The 17,119-nt window shown below is 55.0% G+C and overlaps 1 protein-coding gene across 1 annotated transcript; it reads right to left on the bottom strand.

Annotated features, from left to right (window-relative positions):
* Positions 1 to 5,536: 5,536 nt before the first annotated feature.
* LOC120394570 (zinc finger protein OZF-like) lies at positions 5,537 to 13,730 on the bottom strand. The gene is made up of 3 exons (XM_039518790.1): positions 13,653 to 13,730; positions 12,225 to 12,446; positions 5,537 to 8,271 (listed from the first exon to the last, which is right to left on the bottom strand). Exons 2-3 carry the CDS (start codon positions 12,364 to 12,366, stop codon positions 6,995 to 6,997), a joined length of 1,419 nt encoding a protein of 472 aa, XP_039374724.1. The 5' UTR covers positions 12,367 to 12,446; positions 13,653 to 13,730; the 3' UTR covers positions 5,537 to 6,994.
* Positions 13,731 to 17,119: the final 3,389 nt, after the last annotated feature.

Genomic DNA, 17,119 nt, shown 5'->3' with positions numbered 1-17,119 from the left:
GCTGTGCTGGGGCAGGGAGCTGGGGTCCCAGCTGGAGGGGCTCAGGCAGGGACCTGTATGGGCTGGGGGCGATGTGCAGGGGGTTACAGCCCTGCACAAACACGTGTATTAACGCCTGTACCCAGTGATGAGCTCCCAAAAGCCAAAGAATCGGTTCCCTACCAGGTCCCCGGTAGCACTTCGGTGGCGGGGGGTGTGTGTGTCTCTTCACTCACTCCGGGTTTTTGGTGGCATTTCAGCAGCAGGTTCTTCACCTGGAGCGAGTGAAGACACCCCCACCCCTGCCGCTGAAGTGCTGCCGGAGACCCGGTAGGGAACCATGCGGTGAGTACAGTACAAGCCCCACATGCCTGTTTCCCTCCCACCCATCCAACCCCAACCCACATCCTGCCCCGCTCAGAACCTGCAGGTTTCTCCTCCCTCCCTCCCCCACCGGGGTAGCAGCAGCAGCCTGTGGCTCCGGGGGCTATTTAAAGGGCCTGGGGCTCCCCTGCTTCTACTGCCCTGGCCCTTCAGGGGGAGCCCCGGGCCTTTTTAAATAGCCCCCCAGCCCTACCCCAGGGCTCCAGCAGTGGGGCTCTGGTGGCAATTTAAAGGGCCTGAGGCTCCAGACCCTGCTGGGAGCCCCAGGCCCTTTAAATTGCTCCCTGGGGAAGCCAGGCCATCCCTTTAGCAACTGGTTCTACACCAGCTTCTAAATTTAACAACCGGTTCTTGCGAACTGGTGTGAATTGGCTTCAGCTCACCACTGCCTGTACCTTAACTGGGGAGGGAGTTCATTAAGAGTCCAGCCCATCCCCACCTGGGTCCTTAGCATGGGGTGCCCTTTGCCACATCATATTGAAGCAGGAGTCGACTCCGCATGTTAAGAGCCTGTGTTTCAAAACTGTTCTGAAGTCCACACACAAGCACACATTGCCATGAAAAGTCATCAGGGCCCCGGGTAGGATTTTTGGTGAAAATGGGGTCACTCACTCAGGGGTCCAGAGATACAGCGCCTGGAGTAAAGGGTCCATACACTTTGCTTGTTCTCATAATGTTCTTGGCACACAGCTGTGGCTGAATCCATGCCCCTGTGCCACACCCCACCAACTAGAGTTTACCCAATGGGGTTTGACCCCAGGTAGTGACCAATGCTCTGTGCCAGGCCAGGGAAGCAATATTTCAGCAGTTACTAGAGGTTCTGTGTGACTCTACAAATGGGCTCATGTGCCAGTGAAAGTGATTTGTGCAGGCAGTGTGAGACAGGTGCACCGGGAGCCTGGGCACTGACTCCGGTCATTAGCTTTGTGGACAAGCTCAACTCCTGTTATGGTTGGTGGGTGGCTTAGGAAGCCGGACCACAGCCTATGAACTAAGGCAATGCCGAGGAGCGTGAGTTCAAGTCTTCTGCTCAGCTGGTTTAGAGAATGGCTGATGGGCACATTGCCACCCTCTGCCTTTGTCCTTCTCCAGGGGGCTACTCTGGGAAGTAGTTCCCTGGGTGAAGGCTGTATTATAGAGGAGCACTAGGGCCCATTATCCAGAGTGCTCCAAAATCCATGTATGTAGGAAGACTGTCTAGAAATCCCCTCTGAGCAAGGCCCCAGCCTGTCCTCATCAGAAATAACAGGCCTGTATCCTTTCTGAGTGTTGGAGGACAGCAGGGAAAATGTCCAAGGGCAGTGTGGGGGAAACTCCAAGGCCTTGTCTTCACTAGGAAAAAGGGTGAGTTGAAGCCAGACTTAGCGAACACGAGATAGCTCAGTGCAACCTGAACTTGAGAATTTTCCTAGTCAAAACACCCCCCTGAGGACTCAGTAGTTGCTTACATCCATCCATCCTTGTGGTAAGGGATCCTTCAGGAACATCACCTCTGTGAACCTGGACTGAGCCTTATACCAGACTGCTAGTACTGGCCAGAACTAGCATGCAGCAGCGTGGTGTGTGTAACCCAAGGGAGGGTGGGGCTCTGTTAGGCACTGAGAACATGCAGAGGATGAAATGCTCCTCTATTTCCCTGTCACCCCTGAGGAGAGAGGGGCAGCTGTTCTAGTGGCCCTAAAACACTACAACCCATTACAAAAATTATCATAGATTGTGAGATTTCGAGTCGAGGGACCACTGGGATAATTTACATGACTCTCTGCATGACCCAGCCAGGAAACGGGGGCTCTCCTGCTCTCTAGCTGCAGCTGCACCCTCCTCAGCTGGCAGGGCGAACGCTGACAACCAGCTGCAAATGCATCCTGGATTGGCCACTGATCCTACTAGCCCTGCAAGGGGATGAGAGGAATGATGATACAGGATTGTTAGACACAGCCTAGGAAACAGCAACCACTGTTTGGGATAGGGCAGGTTTGGTGCGGTCCTCATACCAATTGGGAGCCCCGGGGGGGGGGCAGAGGAAAGATTGTGTGGGGCTGCAGTTTGGGAGATGTTTCCTTAACTCTGTAGTTGCTGATTTTCAGAGCTGTAGGTTTGGTGACACTCAACATGCTGGGAGGGCACTAGGCAACCCGACCTGGGTTTCTGGCAGTGAATTTGGCTCTCTTTCTGTCTCTCCATCTGACACCTGCCAGAAGCCCCTCCCACCACAAAGGGACCAAACAGTTGCTTTGTCTAAAAACTTGCCCCCTCTGCACTTTTAACTACCTGGTCTCATACTGCCCAACCCAGCCTAGATGGTGGGTTGTGACCTGTTGTGGAAAGTGAGATTTAAACACTAGACACTCAAGTGCGAGACTAGAGACTGGTTATTTCCAGCAGGAACAGGAGTGAAATATGGAAGTTTGAGACCGAGAGCTTGGATAAGGCTGGGGCCCGCAGATAGAGAACAGCTGCAAAGCAGGGGAGCCGTCAACTCCTCGGTCTCCAGGTGCAGACACCAGGAGAGAAGGTAACTAAAGTGAAAATTGATGCATGGAAGGAACCAAAGGGAGCAGAGAAAATCCACATAGCCACCTTTGGGCAGCTGCTGAGATGGCACAAGTGGTCAGGAGTGAGGACAGGAGGGGTTGCTCCAGTGTTGGAGTCCAATTTTAGGAGGCGCTGCAGGCCCTATACAGACCCTGCATGAAGTTGTGTCAGCTTTAGCCCTAATGGGGAAACACAAAGCAGTCAGACATAATGCTGGATGAGGCCTTGGCTTCCTTTGAGTGAATGGCTGAAGCCTGCCAGTGACTGGGTGACCCAAATTGGGGAATCCCAACAGGCCTACAGGAACCTGGATGCACGAGGTGCTGGAGCCTATGGGAAGGTGAAAAGGGCCATCTTGCAAGGGTGCGACATCAGCATGGACATGCAGCACCTGTGCTTCATGCAATTCCACTGCCTGGGAGCCTGGAGAGTTTTACAGCCTTTTGATGGCTGAAGCCAGAGATCTGCACCTGCAGAGGATCTGTAGCCAGGACAGCAAGACACTGGGACATAGGAGCAGCAGGCGAGAGCAAATTCACAGGCCTCTTTTCGGATATGCAGATCATTTGGTCTGCCAACTCTGGCATCGGTACAAGCAGGGGAATTCTCCAATCATAAAGGGGGTGAGGCTTGTTCCACATAACCAGCTCTCTGCCCTCTCTGGGCCTGAGGCCAGACTCCCAGATTAGGAATGTTTCAGAGGTGTTGGAGTTTGTAGTGGCTGATTTACATCCTCTTCCCCTTCCTCTACTTTCACTGGAGTTCCCTCCTCTTCCTCTGCTTTCACTGGAGTTCCCTCCCCCCCACAGCCCATTCCTCATCTGAAGTTTCTAATTCCCTTGTATTCCTTACGCAAAGCATCTTCCCTCTTCTTGAGGCAACTCACCGAGCGTTTGCAAAGGGACACCCAGCCATCCTGCCCTGACATCTCAGAGCTGTTTTTCTGGGGCACCTTGGTTTTCAGCACCAACCCTTTGACCAAAGCTATGAGATCTTCTTGGGACAATCTGCCAAACATCTCACCCTAACTGGCAGAGATGACACGTGGTAACAGCACTACAATCCTGCATCTTCATCACAGCTTGCACTGCCACTACCGCTAGCGGAGGATCTGGACTAAAGGTGAACTACAGGTCCTTGTTTTCCTGCTGTACCCAAGGCCTGGGTGCAAAGGGGTCCTTAGCCCCCCAAGACTGCAGGAAAAACAGCATCCAGTCACAGCGCACACGACTTGCTAACCGCGGTGGCAGCTGAAGTTGCAAGTCTGGCTTTGCTTTGCTGGCTCTGGGAGCCCAGTGCTACAGGATGCGTGATGTCTGCATGGGAGCAGCAGGTCACCTGCTCCAGAGCGTGAACTGCTCTTCTGGGCACTCAGTGAGGATGCAAACACACGGGCCCAATGGCTTGGGCCTGCACCAATTCTGGCTACCCTGGTTCTCTTGTAACATCTTGGGGTGAGTTCCTCGAAGTGTTGCCTCCCCAAACAGTCAAATGAATAGCTGTGCACAGGGGCAGGCGCTCTTCCATTATCCATGGAAATTCTGCAATAGCGTTACTGCCTCCGGACCACCAGGCCCCTTTCTCCTGCCGGGTTCTGCTAACTGGGCTGCACAGAAGGAGCCAGAGTATTATTGTGGTGTAATCTGTTTATTCAGAAGCTGTACACAAGTCCTGTTTCCCTGGAGAGGGGTAGCTGCCTGTACTGCTTTGTTCCTTCCTTACATGGAAACTTCAGGTAAGGTACCCCAGCCCTGTTCCACAAAGCAGCTATTCTGCACCTCTGCTGCTGTCTAGAGTTCACAGCCAGCTCTCTGCAAAGTGCTCAGCACAGCACCTTGTCCCACCCAGCTCCTGTGGGCTTCTCCTGGGAAAGCCCTTTAGCACCACAGCCCCCAGGAACAGAGGGTTTGTCAGACGGCCCTGAAAGTCAGCCCTCCACCCCATCCCCACCCTTTGTGCATCCAGGTGCTTTGCATCACAAGTCTCAGCCTCCCCTCCTGTTAGACTGAAGGGGGGTGCTGTAGCCCGTCCATTCACTCTAACTCAGTCTGCCATCATCTCTGCATCCAGGACCCCCTCAGCTCCTTTCAAGAGGGGATGGTAGTTCTACACTGCTGGCTTAGCCTATGTTCTTACATGGGTTTTAGCCTAGCATCCCCACACAACCCTTAAAAAACATGCTTGCTTGCCTAATGGGGTTATTATTTATATTATGGTAGTGTCCAGAAGCCCCAGTGGTGGACCAGGCCCCCATCGTGCTAGGTGCTGTACAAAAGATGGTTGCTTCCCCAGAGAGTTTACGCTGGGTTAAAGTTGTGCTTTAATCCCCTTAGCAACACATATGTAGCTGAGCTGCTGTTTAGATAATCCCTGCTGGTTTATGTACGCCCTTCATTCCATGCAGCCTGCTCCATATTCTGGGCAGCTCAGAGCAGCTCTGCCGAGCAGTCAGAGAAGTTGCCCACCAGCAAGATGCTAGCTGGGTTAATCTCTGGTGTGCGTATAGCAGGGAACCTGATTTTGGGAGAAGCACCCAAAACATTCCCTTGCATGAGAAGACCTTGCAGAGGCAGGTGGGGTGGGGATCCAGCAGATGGCTGAGCAGAGCAAAGATGCACATTACAAACCTAATGTCAGGTGCCAGCCTTTGCCTTGTGGTAGATGGTTAACTACCTGCCCTTACTACAGAGCTGTTGACGGAGCACCCGTCCCCACCTCGAGCACAGAGTCCACAGTCCTGCATCACAGGCTTTTGAGTGGGGACCAAATGGGTTTTAGCCTGGGGGAACTGGAGATCCCAGTGGAAGGGGGGGATTGAGTCACAGACACAGACTGGCCTCACACAGCTCCAGGAAGGTCTGCTTCCTCATGCAGGAGTTCTGGAGCCACTGCTGGTCACCCCAGGTCTGCAAGATGATGTGACCCCACCACTCTGTGCTAGCCATCCTGCATCAGAAGCCCTGGTCTACATATAGGCAATCCACAGCAACTACAGCATGCAAAAGGTGTCATCAGTCTGCCAAGAATTAACTCCCCTCCAAGATCCACTGCTGCCATCTGTGGGTCAGCATCATTCATCATCATCATTCATCATTCATGCCCGTCACCCCAACCGGGGTATGGGCCGCCAACCACAGATCTCCATAGCAACTGGTGCTAAAATGCTGTCTGCTGTCATTAGCCCCTCCACCCGTACTCTGCAATAACAGTGAAGCCACAAGCAGGAACAGCAATTCCAACCGTGCTGGATCCATGGTGTGGCACCAGCTGGAGTGGGTAGAAGCAAGAAGTGTGCCGGGCCTGAAGTGCCTTAGCTACAGGTGTTGCTGGGTTAAGAACACTTCTAAGACAAAGGAGTTTGGGAAAGACAGACAAGCTCTCCCACAATACACCATAAACCAATTCCTAGAATGGCTCCAGCACCCTGGCATACACCCCCAGAAATCCTAGCGCCAAACCTCTGTCATTGCCATGTGACTGTGAACACGGCTACATGAGGCTGGGTTGTGTGGGGCTCTGCAGGGTGGACACTCACAGACAGGCCTGGCAAGCATGAGTTCACAGGCACAGGAATCCAGACATGCCTACATTCTGCCATGTGGACACACCCAAAGTGATCAGGCACTGCTGGGGGATTCAGGCCCTGAGACCCCTCAGGAGAACAAAGCAAAGGCTAGCCCTCCTCATCGCCATTGGGGTAAGTTTTAATACAGTTAATTCAGGTGATTGGCACTTGGATCTGGGCACCCTGGTTAGCCTAACCCAGGTGCGAATGTCCCTACTGCAAGCCCTACCTGCATTACTGTGTCTACACTTCCCCGTGTGTGTCCGGTCTGGGGACAGACCTGTGGTTCTTTGTTTTGAGATGCTGTACGATTCCTTCCCAGGATGTGGGTAGCAGTAGGTTGGGCTAAAACCCAGATAAGAGCTGGGGTTAACTGTGCAGCGAAGACAAGACCCACACTGTGTGTGAAGGGATAATAGGAGTTGGGTTTTGACTCCTGATTTCCCTTGGGTTCTGTAGAACCATTTTCTGTTCCTCCAATTCAAATATTCCTGGTGAATGCCTGGAGCGGAGCTCTCAGCCGGGATGGCCTCACTTGTCCCCACCTGCAGCTCTGGCGTGGATTCTCTGGTGCCGGGTGAGAGCTGACTTGTTGCTGAAGCTCTTCCCACACTTGTCACAAGGGAAGGGCCGTTCCCCGGTGTGGGAGCGCTCGTGAATGGCGAGGTAAGCCAGGTACTTGAAGCTCTTCCCACACTCAGCGCAGGGGTAGGGCTTCTCCTGTGTGTGAGTCCTCTGGTGCATCGTCAGGTTGGAGAGCTGGCTGAAGCGCTTCCCGCACTCAGTGCAGGGGTAGGGCCGCTCGCCCGTGTGGGAGCGCTGGTGCTTGGTCAGGTCCGCGGGGCTGGTGAAGGTTTTCCCACACTCAGCACAGGAGAAGGGTCTCTCCCCCGTGTGCAGCCGCTGGTGTGTGGTCAGAGCGCAGAGGTAGCCAAAGCGTTTTCCACACTCGCCACAGGGGTAGGGCCGCTCGCCTGTGTGGATTCTCTGGTGCTTGCTCAGCCCTGTCCTGCTAGTGAAGGTCTTGCCACACACAGCACAGGGGAAGGGTCTCTGCCCTGTGTGGGCTCTCCGGTGCCTCACGAGTGTGGAGAGGTGGCCAAAGCGCCTCCCGCACTCAGCGCAGGGGTAGGGCCTCTCCTGCGTGTGAGTCCTGTGGTGCATTTTCAGGTTGGAGAGCCGGTTGAAGCGCTTCCCGCACTCGGTGCAGGGGTAGGGCCGCTCACCCGTGTGGGAGCGCTGGTGCTTGTTGAGGTCCGAGGGGCTGGTGAAGGTTTTCCCACACTTGTCGCAGGGGAATAAGCCCTCCCCCGTGTGAGTTCTCTGGTGGGTAGTCAGCGTGTAGAGATAGCCAAAGAGTTTGCCACACTCTCCACACGAGTAGGGCTTCTCGCGCGTGTGGCTTCTCTGGTGGGTTTTGAGATGTGCTGGACAGCTGAATCTCTTTCCACATTCAGCGCAGGGATAGCGTCTCTCTCTCTCATGGACCTTGCGGTGAGCCGTGAGCTCCTGCTTTTCCCTGAAGCCTTCCCCACAGTCTCGACATCTATGGTGTTGCTCGTGGTGAAGATCCCCTGTGGTCTGAGGTCTCCCCTGTGCAAAGAGCTGGGTTAGTTTCCTGAATCTGCTGTCATGTTCCTTTGGGGGGCCTGGCTCCTTCCCCGCTGGGATCTTCTTCTGCCTCTTGCAGGCTCCTCCCTGCTCAGGTCTGTGGGTAATGCTCTCTCCTGAGCCACTCTGTGATACACTCGGGGGCAGCACTTTGTTGCAAGGCTGCTCTTCAGCCCGGCTCAGGATTCCAGCACCTGCTGGATGGAAGAGAATCCAGAGATTATTTCACCTCTTGTATGTCCAACAGTGGGAGTGACTGCACATCCTCCACTGGTGACACCCCCAGCAGGAGCCCTCTGTCAGCTGTGCAGAAATAGGGAGCTATGGAGGGGCACAACCAGAAAACCCTGCATCCCCGTCTCCTTCCTCTTTCCCCAGTGCCCACAATAGCTTTTCTCCTCCAGTCCCATCACTTCCCCTCCAAACTCCCTCTGTCCCCTCTCTGTCCCACATCTTTAGCTCTTCTTCCACCCACAGACTCCTTATCCCTGGCCCTCTCCTTTTCTTGGCTCCTGGTTACATGAGGGATCACCTCTCCGGGTGCTACGCTGCCAAAGCCGAGATCAACAGAGGCGCTTGAGTTGGATCCTCCGCAGGAGGAAGCTGCTGGCAGGAGGTTCTCTGGGAGGAATCCTAATGTTGGATCTCGCTCCTCCACTTGGTTCATCAGAACCCAGACGTGTTAGCGTGCCAGCATGCTGCAAAGCCCATCTTTCTCTCTTCTCACTAAGGCTGTGAGGAGGGGGCGGGCTGAGATGGATGTATTTACTGCTGGTGTTTTTATGGTGTAGGATACACACCCAGAGCACTGGAAGAGCACTCTGAGTTGGGTTTTAAGATTTGAAACTACTACTAATAAATCCTGCTCTCCGTTCAAGACACAATTCATTCATTCTTCTGCAGATCAATCTCCTTGTAATTTGCACTAACCAATCTCTTTGGAGCCCCTGCCCCACTAGACAGAGCTGCTGTCCAGGCTATTTTTAGGCAGTGATCATGCTCCGCACCCATAGCCGCTTCCACGTTAGAGATGACTGAAAAACAGAAAGGTATCTTCACAAACAACTTTGAAGTGTCAAATTTGTTTTGTCCCCTGGGGTGAAAATGGATCACTTGGGGGGTTACATAAGAACGGCCATACTAGGTCAGACCAATGGTCCATCTAGTTCAGTATCCTGTCTTCCGACAGTGGCCAATGCCAGGTGTCCCAGAGGGAATGAACAGAACAGGAAATCATCGAGTGGTCCATCCCATGTCATCTACTCCCAGCTTCTGGCAAACAGAGGTTTAGGGATACCCAGAGCATGGGGTTGCATCCCTGACCATCTTGGCTAATAGTCATTAGTGGACCTATCCTCCAGGAACTTATCTAATCCTTTTTTGAACCTTGTTATAGTTTTGGCTAAAACCCTGTTATAATTTTGACTTGAGTTGGGTTTCTGACTTTAAATAAAAATATTTTAGGAAAATCATAACTGAAATATTTAATTTATGTAGAAGTAGGTTTTACGTGATGGAAATTTAGCTAGAGTGTCTGATTTTAAATAGGCACAAAAATGGCAAATGTCAAGTGTCAGCAACATTCACAAAAAGTTTCAATTCAGAAAAAGTTATTTTTCATCAAAAAAAAAAAAAGAACTTGTGTTAGAGCAGCCTCTTTAGAGATACCGGCTGCTCTGTGTGTGCCATTCTGCAGACCTACCCCTCAGCAAGAGCCTAGGGAATGGACGACAGGACTCCAATTGTTACGCCACAGGGAGCTGGAGCTGGGGTGAGAATCTGGAGATGTGTCGCTGCTCAGAGTCAGTTTGCTGAGCTGAGGATGTCACAACTGGGCAGCACAGCACTGCCCTCCGACATTCCCCAAGCTCAGAGAATGGCCCTGAGCCCGAGGGGATGGATTCCATTTCCTGCACTCCCCCACCAGAGATCCCAAGGCCCCGGGATGAGAAGACACAGAGGACGTGAGTGGATGGCAAGGCCTAGGCGCTGGACAGGTAAGGAGTGGCCATTCAGACCAGACACCCCCCTTGCTGCTAAGGCACCAGAGCCAGGAATGACGGACTGTGACTCTGATAAAGCTAGTAAAGAAGCTGTCCTGGGCCACTTTGCTGTGTGTGGGAAGCTACAGGCAAAGGCTCAAGCCCCTAGAGACTCCCCCTCGCTGGAGATTGACAATAGACTGAAGGTGACTGTGCAGATGCTTGATGAAGTCAGGTGAACAGCACAAAGAAGCAGCTGGAGAACCACCACCTGCGCATGCTGAGACCACAGGATCCAGTGTCAGGAAAGGAGAATCTACCACCCAGGTAGGCGAGCAGCAGTAAAGCTGGCAGAGCAGAACCTCTGGACTGGCAGAAGCGGGGATGTAAAGCCACAGACTGTTGGGCGATTTGCTGCGCCTCAGGACAACGTAAAACATCTGGGGAAAAGCTGCCAACCCCAGGGCCCAGAGAGGTCACATGCTTTGCTGGCAGCACCTTGGCCACTCAGGCCCTGGCTGGCACCAGATGTAAACAAGACATCATTAGAGCTGGGTCCATCCCACCTTGTAAGTGATGGTAAAAGTGTGATTGGCAGAGGGGCAAGAGTTGAACACAATTGGAGAAGGGTCAGGGATGCTGGTCACAGGCGGGTTGATATCTGACACTGTCTAAGAGATCATTCTTGGTGTGGACTCCCCAACTTTCCTGCCTTGGTTCAGCCAGGGGGGAGCTGTAAGGTGACTAACAGGTCTCGGGTTACAACAGAATGGGATCTGGGGCTGAGAGGGGCCACTGGGAGTGACACAAGCAGGGTAGAAAATCCTATCAGAGCTGCCAGCAATGGGGAGGAACATGAGGGGGTTTCTGTGTTAGACCCAGCAAGCCAGATATTGGGTCTGTAGGAAGTGGGAGGGTTCCAGGAAGACCCCAGGCCCCAGCTCCAGAATCTCCCTTCCAAACAGCAGTGGCAGCAGCTCGAGCGAAGGTGGAGGGAACATCTCAGTATGGTGGTGACCGGTGTATCCTGGGAACAACACCCTCTCCCTGGAGGATTCACAGGGAAAATGGTGGCCATGCCCAAGAGCTGCAGGGATGATGGCCTCTGACCTCGGGCACTAGCTCATGGGCCTGGTATCCGAGGCAATAGAAAACTTATGTCTGCGTTGGGCAGAGATCTCCATGGCCCAGCACGGCCCAGGCTATGTAGAGCCATTGCCAGATGAGCATGGGCAGATCATTACCAGCTCTGCTCACAAGGGCCAACTCTTTTGCAGTCCCTTCTGATTGTTTCCGTTCCTCCCCAGCGGAGAGCAGTGGATGCAGCGAAACCATTACACTGGAGTCTGGACACTGCTCTAGCCTTGGGATCAGGGACTTTGTTACCACGTCCCTCAAAGCCATACCCAGAGAGGGATACGTATCTAGGACGAGCAGCGCAATATCTGAAATGGGCTGGGTGGGTATCCAGGCCAAGCCAGGGAGAACCCACTCATTGGACATGACATAGCTCTGGAAAGGTGAAAATTCCTGTCTGACAGCATCTGCACAAAGCCCTGAGCCAGGTTAGGCAGCGGGAACACGGAGCCCTCTGCATTACAGCTCTCATCATTGCTACCCTGGAAGGGCTGCCCTGGGGATGGATCACAGCTCCAGGGATTTCCTCTCAAGTCCCAGACTGGGGGCACCCCAGTAATGTCCCATAAGCGTCTACTGCCTCAGGCTTTCCTGCTGAGGCTTCTAAGGCCCTTCTGCAGTGAAGACTGTCATGGTCTGAATAGTCTGCATCCCTCCCCAGCCAAGAGGGTCCTGCCCCCCAGACCTCAGGGAGTGGATGGGGGTGGGGAAGAGCACCTGTTGGGTAATGCCACTGAAAATACCACCACAAGGGCGGTTCACTGCTGCTGGCTACGGGGCCACCCAGCTCCCACAGTCCCATTCCCACTGCCCGGGCCACTCTGTCATCTCGGAGACACCCACTGGCCACCTCAACCCCCACACAGCCTCCCACATTCCCCAGGCAGCAATCCTGCTGGGGAGACCCCCACAGCCTGAGCCTGCCACTCCCCTGTTTTCCCACACACACTCAGCCCGAGGGACTCCCTTCCCCATTGTCCCCTCAGTGCCCCCGAGAAGACCTGCCCCAGGCCCCTTCACAAGCTTGTTACCCATTTCTCTTCCAACTCCGGGCTCCTTTCCAGGGGCGCCTGGCAGCTCACACTTCCTCAGGGCCGCCTCCTCCAGGGATCCCCATGCGGGATGGGGCTGCTGGGTGCGCTGAGATTCCCATAATGCTTCAGGGGCATCCATCTCCTCTGGGGTCACATCTTCACCCTTCACACGCACTGTGACCTGGGAACCAACCACACGGGTCACCGGGCAGCCAGGGGCTGGGGGGACATCGGGACGGGGGACAGAGTTAGCTCCGACCATTCCAGAGCCAAATGCAGGGAGAAGAGCAGGAGACAGAGGCCACAAGGGAGCACAGGCAGGCCCCTCCCTGGCCCCTGCTCATCCCCCCACCTGTAACCCCAGCTCCCTGCCCCCAGCACAGCCAGGCCCCTCCCTGCCCCTCCGCTCATCCCCCCCACCTGTAACCCCAGCTCCCTGCCCCCCAGCACACCCAGGCCCTCCCTGCCCCTCTGCTCATCCCCCACCTGTAACCCCAGCTCCTGCCCCCAGCACAACCAGGCCCCTCCCTGCCCCTCTGCTCATCCCCCTACCTATAACCCTAGCTCCCTGCCCTCAGCACAGCCAGGCCCCTCCCTTCCCCCCAGCTCATCCCACCTGTAAGCCCAGCTCCCTGCCCCACAGCATAGCCAAACTCCTCCCGCCCCAGCTCCTCCCCCAACCTGTAAGCCCAGCCCCCAGCACAGCCAGGCCCCTCCCTGCCCCTCTGCTCATCCCCCAACCTGTAAGCCCAGCTCCCAGCCCCCCAGCACAGCCAGGCCCCTCCCTGCCCCCCTGCTCATCCCCACCTGTAACCCCAGCTCCCTGCCCCCAGCACAGCTAGGCCCCTCCTGCTCATCCCCACCTGTAACCCCAGCTCCCTGCCCCCAGCACAGCCAGGCCCCTCCTGTCCCCAGCTCATCCCCACCTGTAACCTCAGCTCACTGCCCCCAGCACAGCCAGGCCCCTCCCTACCCCCAGCTCATCCCCACCTGTAACCCCAGCTCCTGCCCCAGCACAGCCAGGCCCCTCCTGCCCCCAGCTCACCCCACCTGTAACCCCAGCTCCTGCCCCCAGCACAGCCAGGCCCCTCCTGCCCCTCTGCTCATCCCCACCTGTAACCCCAGCTCCCAGCCCCCAGCACAGCCAGGCCCCTCCTGCCCCTCTGCTCATCCCCACCTGTAACCCCAGCTCCCTGCCCCCAGCACAGCCAGGCCCCTCCCTTCCCCTCTGCTCATCCCCACCTGTAATCCCAGCTCCCTGCCCCCAGTTCATCCCCAGCACAGCCAGGCCCTCCCTGCCCCCAGTTCATCCCCCAGCACAGCCAGGCCCCTCCCCAGCACAGCCAGGCCCTTCCCTGCCCCCCAGTGCATCCCCCCAGCACAGCCAGGCCCCTCCCTACCCCCCAGCTCCCAGACGCCCCTCACCTCGCCGCCCCGCCCGGCCGCAGGGGTACTCGGGAGGCCGGGTCCCCAGACAAAGCTTCCGCCCCGGCCAGCACAGGGTTAATCTCTCCGCGCGGGGATTGGCGGCGATCGCTGTCAGTCAGGTCCTGCCCCGCCCTCTGCCCAACTCACCAGTCTCCTGGGCGGGGGGAGCTCAGCGGCTCCGCCGCACCACGGGGGTGGGCGTGGTGCTCGCGAGAGACTCAGTCCGGCCCTGGGCTGAGCTGCCCCCCTGGCACCCTTCACACCCGCCCCCTCCCCCGGGATCGCGTGTCCGTGGGGCTGCCATTCAGTCTCTAGGGGTGGGGACAGGGGGTGCCCGGCGCTGCAGCCTTGGGTTGGGGGCTGTGTGCGGAGAGCCGGGCGCGGAGGTGGGAGGAGCCGGGCTGTGGGGGGTCAGTGCAGGGAGTTGGGGTTGGGGGGCCTGTCTGGGCTGGGTGGGGCAGGGAAGCTCGGGAGCGCCTGGGAATCCCCCCCCCCCCCAACCTCACAGTGTGAGAAGCTGTTTGGGTTGTTGCTGGAGGGGACCCAGCTCCTAGGGGTGGGGGGTGATTGTTCTGTTTTCTCGATAGGGACATTAGCTGTGTGGACTCTTGTAGGAGCCAGGAGCCCAGGCAGTGCTGCTGGAACAATTTGTCTAGTGGGGGTGCTGAGAGCCATTGAACCAAACTGTAAATCTTGTATATGATGGAAATTGCTTCAAGCTGGGGGGGCAGCAGTACTTCTAGTTCCAGCACCTCTGTGCCCTGCACCCCAAGATCTGCTCTGCACCAAGATGTGTAGTCCCTTCGCAGCTAGTCAGGGAAGGGATCCATGTTACAATAAACTCCTGTCCTGTTGAAAGGGACTGATCTGGCTACTACTCTCCATGTGCTCTGTAATCACAGGACTCCAGGACCTGGGGCTTTGAGAAAAAAACACCAAGCAACCCAAGACTCCCAAGAAAGTTGTCAGAGTTGGAAACATTGAGAAGTGTCCCAGGACAGGCTGGGGATGTATAATTATCCTCAGCATTTCTACAGCACAGGGCATTTACTAATTGAGAGCCTGGGGTGTCCCCAACTGAGTCATTATTGTCTTGACTTTAATTTCTGACCCTCCTGAATCTTGCCAAGTAATCAACAGTTGCCACCTGCTCAATGTCCTGTGCGGTCAGGTTAATACTTTACTACTGTAGTCTGGAGGCTCTTTGGGCAATGGCCATGGAGTGCATTTCATCCCAGTTAATAACCTGCCCACCACTCGCTGCTGTTGCCTGAGCAGGTTGGTGAATCACTGCAGCTGATGTTGGACAAAGAGAGCCAGCAAGACCATGTCATTGGTGTAGTCAAGTTCTCAAAACAGCGTGGAGTTCAGCTCCACACCATGGACAGCTGCCTCCTAAAGCAGCTCGGGGTTGGACTAGATACCTCCTGAGGTCCCTTCCAACCCTGATATTCTATGATTCTAAGGGCTTGGCTACACTTACAATTTGCAGCGCTGGGAGTTACAGCGCTGGTCATGCAGCTGTGTAAGGGCCAGCGCTGGAGTGTGGCCACACTGACAGCTACCAGCGCTGCAGTGTGGCCACACTTGCAGCATTTGCAGCGCTGTATTGAGAGGTGCATTGTGGGCAGCTATCCCACAGAGCACCTCGTCCCATTTTGGCGCTGAGTATTGTGGGAAGGGGAAGGAAGTGTGCGGGTCATTCCGCTTCCTGTTTGCCAGCGCCCCGTGGTGCATCGCTTCACATCCCAGCATTCACTCTTTCCGGCAGCGTTTGGCGCCATTGTGAGTGTCTTTCTGTTACTCTCTGTGTGAATCGCGATTTCTGTGGCAAATGGAGCCCGATCTGCTGAGGACTTTGCTGATGAGTGTCACCAACACAACACGTTTGGCAGTCGAGCTATTCCTTCAGCTCCAAAGTGACAGTGAGGAGTCCGACGATGATATCAATATGGATTTGCCTGCCGCGTGTGACACTACAGTGCTTGCGGCATTCACGGAAATGCTCAGCACCGTTGAACGCCGCTTTTGGGCTCGGGAAACAAGCACTGAGTGGTGGGATCACATCGTCATGGAAGTCTGGGATGACGAGCAGTGGCTGCAGAACTTCCGTATGAGAAAAGCCACTTTCATGGGACTGTGTGCTGAGCTCGCCCCCACTCTGCGGCGCAAGGACACAAGATTGAGAGCTGCCCTGACGGTGGAAAAGCGGGTGGCTATTGCAATCTGGAAGATGGCAAATCCAGACAGCTACCGGTCGGTCGGGAACCAGTTTGGTGTGGGAAAGTCGACCGTGGGAATCGTTTTGATGCAAGTTTGCAAGGCAATTAATCGCATCCTGCTAAGAAAGACCGTGACTCTGGGGAGCGTGCAGGACATTGTGGATGGCTTTGCACAAATGGGTTTCCCTAACTGTGGAGGGGCGATAGATGAGACGCATATTCCTATTCTGCCCCCCCCCCCACCTGGCATCAGAGTACGTTAATCGTAAGGGGTATTTCTCTATGGTTCTCCAGGCGCTTGTGGATCACCGCGGGCGTTTCATTGACATTTACACAGGCTGGCCTGGAAAGGTGCATGATGCACGCATCTTTCGGAACAGTGGCCTGTTCAGGAAGATGCAGGCAGGGACTATTTCCCAGACAGGAAGATCACAGTAGGGGATGTCGAAATGCCCACTGTGATCCTTGAGACCCAGCGTACTGTTACTGCCTTGGCTCATGAAACCCTATACAGGGAAGCTTGACAGGAGCAAGGACCGGTTCAACTACAGGCTGAGCCGGTGCAGAATGACTGTGGAGTGTGCTTTTGGGCGTTTAAAAGCCCGCTGGAGATGTTTGTATGGGAAGCTAGACTTGGGGGAAAGCAGCATCCCCGCGGTTATAAGCGCTTGCTGTACCCTTTGTGAAGGGAAGGGTGAAACATTCAGTGAGGCATGGACCACCGAGGTTCAAGTCCTGGAGGCTGAATATGCACAGCCAGAGAGCAGGGCTAATAGAGAGGCCCAGCACAGGGCTACAAGGATTAGGGATGCCTTGAGGGAAGAATTTGAGGCTGAAAGCCAACAGTAATGTTTGCTGCCTTGCATGGGAGTGAATTGCACTGCTTACACTGTTATTCTATTATCCATAATAATAATATGATTTGCAGTGCCTCTTTCTTTACTGGGCTAAGGTATCTTTCACTATCTGCTATAATAAAGACTGTTCTCAAATCCAAGAATTGTTTTATTGAAAAGAAAAAAACTTCCTTGACAGACAGACACACAACATTTCATGAACACAAGAGGGCAGGGGTGTGGGTTGGTGAACTGTACAGTTACAAGTTTGCATATGTCCTGTCTGGATTGCTGTTTAATGAATCCTGCACTTCAGGGTGCATATACTGCATGGTGATGGGGGTTGAATGCAGAGGGTAAGGGTGGTGGTAGGTATCAGGGCTGGTTGGGGAACGTACAGGTGTTG

The sequence above is a fragment of the Mauremys reevesii genome, unplaced genomic scaffold, assembly GCF_016161935.1.
Source record: "Mauremys reevesii isolate NIE-2019 unplaced genomic scaffold, ASM1616193v1 Contig67, whole genome shotgun sequence".
Taxonomy (NCBI): domain Eukaryota; kingdom Metazoa; phylum Chordata; order Testudines; family Geoemydidae; genus Mauremys; species Mauremys reevesii.
Note: the sequence above shows the minus strand (reverse complement) of the source record. Positions and strands in the feature narration are given on the sequence as shown.

Coding starts and splice junctions, on each gene's coding strand:
- LOC120394570 (XM_039518790.1), bottom strand. CDS start 12,366: ATGGATGCCCCTGAAGCATTATGGGAATCTCAGCGCACCCAGCAGCCC. Junction 8,272..12,224: donor CGGAGTTGGAAGAGAAATGG/GTAACAAGCTTG, acceptor TCTTCCATCCAG/CAGGTGCTGGAATCCTGAGC.